Source organism: Nicotiana sylvestris, chromosome 8, assembly GCF_000393655.2.
Source record: "Nicotiana sylvestris chromosome 8, ASM39365v2, whole genome shotgun sequence".
NCBI lineage: Eukaryota > Viridiplantae > Streptophyta > Magnoliopsida > Solanales > Solanaceae > Nicotiana > Nicotiana sylvestris.
In genome coordinates, this window is record NC_091064.1 from 127220328 (window position 1) to 127227378 (window position 7051).

Sequence of the window (7051 nt, forward strand, 5' to 3'; positions counted from 1 at the left end):
GGCCAAAATGGAAAGACACTATCCAGGCAGAGTTAACTTCACTTGGAAAATGTGAAGTCTTCGGACCCATAGTTCGAACACCTGAAGGCATAAAGCCAGTAGGGTATAAATGGGTTTTTGTGCGAAAACGAAATGATAAAAATGAAGTCGTTAGATATAAAGCGCGACTTGTGACACAAGGGTTTTCCCAAAGGCCTGGAATTGATTATATGGAGACATATTCTCCTGTAGTGGATGCTATCACCTTCAGGTATCTCATAAATATGGCAGTGCAAGAAAAACTTGATATGCATCTAATGGATGTTGTTACAACCTATTTGTATGGATCATTAGACAACGAAATTTTTATGAAAGTACCTGAGGGATTTAAAGTGCCAGAAGCATATAAAAGTTTTCGAGAAACTTGTTCAATAAAGCTTCAGAAATCTTTATACGGATTGAAACAATCAGGTCGTATGTGGTACAATCGCCTGAGTGAATACCTGTTGAAAGAAGGGTACAAGAATGATCCAATTTGTCCTTGTGTCTTTATAAAAAGGTCTGGATCTGAATTTGTTATAATCGCCGTGTATGTTGATGATTTAAATATCATTGGAACTCCTGGGGAGCTTCCAAAAATAGTAGATTGTTTGAAGAAAGAATTTGAAATGAAAGATCTTGGAAAGACAAAATTTTATCTTGGTCTACAAATTGAGTATATGAAAGATGGAATATTTGTCCATCAATCAACATACACCGAAAAGATTTTAAAGCGATTCTATATGGATAAAGCACATCCATTGAGTACCCCGATGGTTGTGAGATCACTTGATATAAAGAAAGATCCATTCCGACCTCATGAAAATGATGAAGAGCTTCTTGGTGCCGAAGTACCATATCTTAGTGCAATTGGGGCATTAATGTATCTTGCCAATAATTCCCGACCAGATATAGCTTTCTCAGTAAGCTTATTGGCAAGATTTAGTACTTCGCCAACACAAAGACACTGGAATGGTATTAAACATATATTCAGATACCTCCAAGGGACCATTGATATGGGTTTATTTTATTCAAATGAATCCAAGCCATCATTGATTGGTTATGCAGATGCAGGATATTTGTCTGATCCACACAAAGGTCGATCTCAGACAGGCTATTTATTTACAAGTGGAGGTACAGCCATATCATGGCGTTCGACAAAACAAACTATGGTTGCTACTTCTTCAAATCATGCAGAGATAATAGCCATTCACGAAGCAAGTCGAGAATGCGTTTGGTTAAGATCTATAACTCAACACATTCAGCAAACATGTGGTCTTTCTTCGAAAGAGAATATTCCAACAATATTGTATGAAGACAATGTTGCATGCATAACTCAATTGAAAGGAGGATATATCAAAGGAGATAGAACAAAACACATTTCACCGAAATTCTTTTTCACTCATAATCTTCAGAAGAATGGTGAAATAGATGTACAACAAGTTCGTTCAAGTGATAGTTTGGCTGATCTGTTCATTAAGGCGTTACCAACCTCAATATTTGAAAAGCTGATATATAAGATTGAAATGCGTCGTCTTCGAGACATTAAAAGTGATTTTTCATCAGGGGGAGTAACTACACGCTGCACTCTTTTCCTTAACCAAGGTTTTGTCCTACTGGGTTTTCCAGGTAAGGTTTTTAATGAGGCAGCAAGTAATGCATATTATAAATAACTATGTACATCCCAATATTTTTTTGTAAGTTTTTAATGAGGCACATTATCTTACATGGACATCCAAGGGGGAGTATTATGAATAGTTTGTACATTGGATACTACTTTGGATACTACATTGGATGCTACATTGGATGCTCATGTTGTGAATAACTTAAAGATTAAATTTCCTACTTTATGTCCATCATCTTTACTTTTATGCTAGTAAAAGGCAATGTAATTGCAATGAAAAAATACACCAAAGTGAAAGAAGAAAACACTTCTCCCTTCTTTCTATCTCTTCTTATTTACATTTTACTGCATTACTTTTATTTTATTACATTTATAACATTTTCTTCCTTTTTACTTTTTTCTTGTCATTTCTAAAGAAAGACCCTTTTTTTTAAACATTAATTTATCTCTGTGTGGGTGTACATGTGTTTTGGTTGAAAGTTGAAACTGTCTCAAAGCAAGTTGGGAGCTTAGGATTAGCTTTGTTTTAGTTTGACTCTGAAACTTTGGAACACTCCAACCTTCAAAATTGTTGATTCCCATTTCAAGCTGCCAACTTTGTTTTATTTTCCCCCTCTCTCTCTCTAACATGTATTTGTCAGCCTTTTGGATTTGTTTGGGTTGAAAACTTTGTGCTTTGGACTGTTGAATTTTCAGATTTCAAAGCTTTGATCAGCAGGAGCAATTGAATCTTTCCAAATTGAGGGCTTTTGTGACTTTGCTGAAAAGGGCCTTTTGCGGGCAAATCTTGGTTTGAGTTAAGAGGTTTTTGTTTCCCAGATGAATGTTAGTATCAAGAAATTGTAAGTAGTGATAAGCAATTGAGTGTAAAGCAGGAAACAGATTGAATCTTTTGGTGGGTGAGAGAAATGGAGAAAAATGAGGGAGAGGATTGGAGGGAGATGGTGAGGAGAATGCTTCCACCAGGAGTTGATGGGGCTAATATGGAATACTCCATAGCCAGTGAGTATACTGGCCCTCTGTTGTCATATGAGGTTCCTAAAGTAGAGCCCCTTGATGTCAATTCTGGTGGAATTCCGACAGCATCACCTCTTTCAGAATCAAGAAGAAGATCAGTGAGTCGTGATGTTGCCCCCGTTATAGAACCTATTCCTTTGCCAGTATCTCGTATTGCTGGTGTAACAAGTCCCCCTAGTCAGAGTCCTAGGTTGTCGAATAGTTCCGAGTCCCAGGTGTCTGTCTTGCAGGACCCTGATTCTTCTTCAGGTTCCCCCTCGGCATCCCCGGGTTCAGTGCTGAATCACCAGGGGAATGCTGCAAGGCATTCAGGGAGAAGAGCCCCGGTAGTCACCTTCAATACAGTCGATAGATCTGAAAGAAAAGTGGTGGAAATTGAGAACCAAGTCTTTCCAGAATATGTTGGAGTTTCAAAGAAGAAAAAGAAGTCAAGAGTCTGTTATAGGTGTGGAAAAGGGAAGTGGGAGAGTAAAGAGTCGTGCTTCGTTTGTGATGCAAAGTATTGTAGCAATTGTGTGCTCAGAGCAATGGGTTCAATGCCTGAAGGGCGGAAATGTGTAAGTTGCATTGGCCAGCCAATTGACGAGTCGAAGAGGTCCAAACTTGGTAAACATTCTAGAGTATTATCACGTTTGCTTAGTCCTTTGGAAGTCAAGCAGATAATGAAAGCAGAAAAAGAATGTGCTGCTAATCAGCTCCGACCTGAGCAGCTGATTGTCAACGGATCTCCTTTGAAGCCCGATGAGATGGCAGAACTCTTTGGCTGCCCTTTACCTCCTCACAAGTTGAAGCCTGGGAGGTATTGGTATGATAAGGAATCTGGACTATGGGGAAAGGTAAAACAAACAATCTCATTCTTTTTTATTTCTTCCTTATGTCAGAAGGAAGAGTCCTAATATAGTTTTTGACTTAATTAAACAGGAAGGAGAAAAACCAGACAGAGTTGTTAGTTCAAACCTGAATTTTACGGGAAAACTTAGTGCTCGTGCCAGCAGTGGAAATACTCAGGTTTACATTAATGGTCGAGAGATTACAAAACGTGAACTCAGAGTGCTCAAGGTTTGTTCTTTTTTTCCCCCAACTAAATAGCGCATATGTCAGAGCAAATATGTAAGGCAATAGATTTAACTCTAGATCCGTTGTTATCCACATTTCCTATCACTAGCCTGTCTTTATGTGGTCATGACAGCTTGTATGTTTGAATGCGGTGAAGGATACGTCCCATTCTTTAGTGTAATATTGAGTTTCCATAACTTTTGTGGCATTATTCCACCCAGCATTGAGGCTGGATTAATTTTTGCTTCCATATTTATGCTCCAATTATGTGTTTTGTCCCGTCCTCTTAATCTATCTAACTATTAGGGAATTTGGCTGATGGTAGCTATTAATAACGTCCGTCCATGTAAGCATTTATAGGTATTAGATTCTTTATTGTTCATTTGTTAATGAAATGAGGTTTCCTTGTTGATAGTGGTGAGTCATACTTCCCTATTCTTCTCTTAAATTTGTCGCACATGGAGATGCCTTAAATTTTACAGCTTTCGTTTATTCAATGTATATATTTTTCTCAATCTATTGTTGCTACAATCATTTCTTTCTGCTCTGCCCACTTATGTAGGAAGTAAATAATGTACGTCCAATAAATCATTTATAGCTCTGAGTGTCTTGTCTTTCAGCTTAGATGATTGTGAAAAGAAAGACTTTTGCCTTATATTAGTGGATTATAACTGTTGTCGTTTTCTAGAGCCAGTGCATTAATTAACTTAGAAAGCTTCAAGCTTGTATTTTGCTTTTAACTATCCGAGCTAGTTATTTGACTGATTGTCATTCTACAAATCTGGATCTATACAGACTTCCATGTACCTTCTCACAAAAGGAAACAAAATGGATTTGCCTTTAACCTTTTTTCAAGCACTCCTATTATTCCCTTGAACTTCTTTTTTCTCTAAAATAATAGAATCTCAAATATCCCGGTGAATCATGTTGAAAGTCTGGAAATTTCCAAAATGAATCTTTCCTTGTCAATCACGGCAACACAATCGATCATCTCGGCTTTTCGTTATTGCATAGAGAACTTAGGTGGTTCAGAAATTACAGTTAGGCTTGGTTCAAAATGATCCAGCATCTAAAGAAAAGTCTGAAGTATCTGAAGAGAAGATTTAAAGTATTTATGAGTTTTGCCATTGTGGTAAACCAAAGCCTCTCTCTCTCTCTCTCTTAAATAACTTAATGATCCAGAATCTAACGAAAATATCTCCACAGTAGTTGCTAATTCACAGAACAGCTCCACGCACCACATCTGTCAAAAGCCAATGGATTAACCTAAGTACCATTATTTGCAGCCTGTTTGAAACAGCTACCTATTGAGAAGGAAAAGGTGTAACCACCTATTTCCGCTCTGTGACAGCCTCTTTTCTTCTTTCACATAGGGAAACTTGAATGAAAATAGGCATCAGCAAAAATTGATGCCCTCAATCTAGTCATAGAGGGTGTTTGACTAAGTTTATAAGCTGGTCAAACCAGCTTATAAGTCATTTTTGGCTTATCTACGCTTTTGGTAAAATTAAAAGTGCATATAAGTCAAGTGCTTATAAGCCAAAATAAGTCATAAGTTGGTCACCCCCAACTTATTATTTTTCAGTTTATAAGCACTTTAGGTTTGACCAAAGTTTTTACTACTCTATCCCTAATATTATTTCGTAATTTTTGAAATACCCTTATAGAAATAAAACCCTAACCCTCTCTCTACCTTCATTCTTTTACTTTCATAGACTTTTCTCGAAACCAACAACTCTGCTGTCAACCTCAAGAAACAATCAAGTTTTGAAGCTCTTCCGTACGTCGAAGGCATGTGAAAGCTTTCTAGTTTAGAAACTCTTAATTCGTTCATCTTCTTTATTTTAAAAAATTTGTTATCCCCGTGTTATTAAAAGGAACCTGGTAGATGTATAAGTTTTTAGCAAAGGACTGATGTACTTGATGCATAAGTTTTTAACAAAGTGCCGAATATATTAATTATTATATTATAGCTTATGAGTGTATTTTAGCTTATCATAAATTCGTTTAAATTCATAAAAAATGATCTTATCTAATTAAATTTGTATTAAGTAAAAACAGAAATAAATTATTTTATACTTGACTCAATTTGGTATCCAAAATCTTGTAAAAGTCACATTTTTATTAATATAAATAACTTTAAGGGCATTTAAGTCACTTTAGCAAAAAAATGTGCTTATCAGTATTTTCTGCCAAATACTCAGCTGCTTATTATCAGTTTCAACACTTTTATCCAAATACGCAACTACTTAATTTTTAAATCAGCTTCGGCACTTAAAAGTACTTTTCAGCACTTAATGCTTATCAGCTACTTTATATCAGCTAAGCCAAACGGGCTCTATCCATGTTCTTAAAAGCCTAATCCATACTAACTCAACATCAATTTAGTCGCAGAGATGATATCATTTGCTTGACAACTAGTACATACGTTGTAATAGCATTCATCTTAAGGGCCTTGGATTCACCTTTCTGTAAAAAGATTATCTTCTTAGAATCATAGAATGAAACTCCTTTTATTTACAATGAGTCCTGACATTGGGTTCATTTCAGTTTGCAAATGTGCAATGCCCTCGTGACACTCACTTTTGGGTATATGATGATGGTCGTTACGAGGAAGAAGGACAAAACAATATCCGGGGCAACATCTGGGAAAAGGTAGCAACATAGGGTACAGTTTCGACGATGTTAGTCGGCAAAGTTTTTGCTCTAATATCTTTTATTTATATTGACATGCAGGCATCAACACGGTTTGTTTGCTCTCTGTTTTCATTGCCTGTACCGCATGGTCAGCCCTATGGACAGAGAGACGAGCCTAGCAATTATACTACTGTTCCAAATTACTTAGAGCAGAAAAGGGTTCAAAAGCTACTTTTGCTTGGGCTTGAAGGCTCTGGAACAAGCACTATTTTCAAACAGGTATTAGCTTTGCAGCACTTCCTTTTTCAGGAAAAGAGGTTCCATTTTTCTTGATTAATTTTTGAACAAGTTAAATCCAAGCTTCTATATATAGGTCAGATCTCTATGACATTTTTCCTTGGAGGTTTTATCTTCTCTCTGCATAATGTAACTGTTTTCAAATATCTGCAGTATAGCTTGTTCAGTTGCCTGTTGATTTATTCATTTGTTCTATGGACTTGAATTTGCTAGCATCCACTGTATTTCATTTTGCTGCCAGAAAATTTTCTAGCATCATATTGCAGCTCAGTTACCAAATCAATTTGAGGCTTGGTGATTGATTGATTGATATATTGCAGCTGAGTTATCTTCTGTGCTGTATGGCACTGCTTATGACTTAAATTAGATGACTGACTATAACAACAAGAAACTTCAGTGTCC

General features: G+C 36.6%; 1 protein-coding gene across 1 annotated transcript; it reads left to right on the forward strand.

Annotated features, from left to right (window-relative positions):
• Positions 1-2108: 2108 nt before the first annotated feature.
• On the forward strand, positions 2109-6778 carry LOC104217936 (extra-large guanine nucleotide-binding protein 3). Its single transcript, XM_070153166.1, has 4 exons — positions 2109-3495; positions 3581-3718; positions 6266-6370; positions 6452-6778. The coding sequence occupies exons 1-4, from the start codon at positions 2551-2553 to the stop codon at positions 6683-6685; spliced, it is 1422 nt and encodes a 473-aa protein (XP_070009267.1). The 5' UTR covers positions 2109-2550; the 3' UTR covers positions 6686-6778.
• The last annotated feature ends 273 nt before the right edge of the window (positions 6779-7051 follow it).

What these genes read in the sequence shown, in the direction of transcription:
- LOC104217936 (XM_070153166.1), top strand. Translation starts at nt 2,551, where the DNA reads ATGGAGAAAAATGAGGGAGAGGATTGGAGGGAGATGGTGAGGAGAATG. An exon ending in AATCTGGACTATGGGGAAAG is followed by an intron (nt 3,496 to 3,580) that starts GTAAAACAAACA and finishes TTAATTAAACAG; the next exon opens with GAAGGAGAAAAACCAGACAG. An exon ending in GGGGCAACATCTGGGAAAAG is followed by an intron (nt 6,371 to 6,451) that starts GTAGCAACATAG and finishes ATTGACATGCAG; the next exon opens with GCATCAACACGGTTTGTTTG.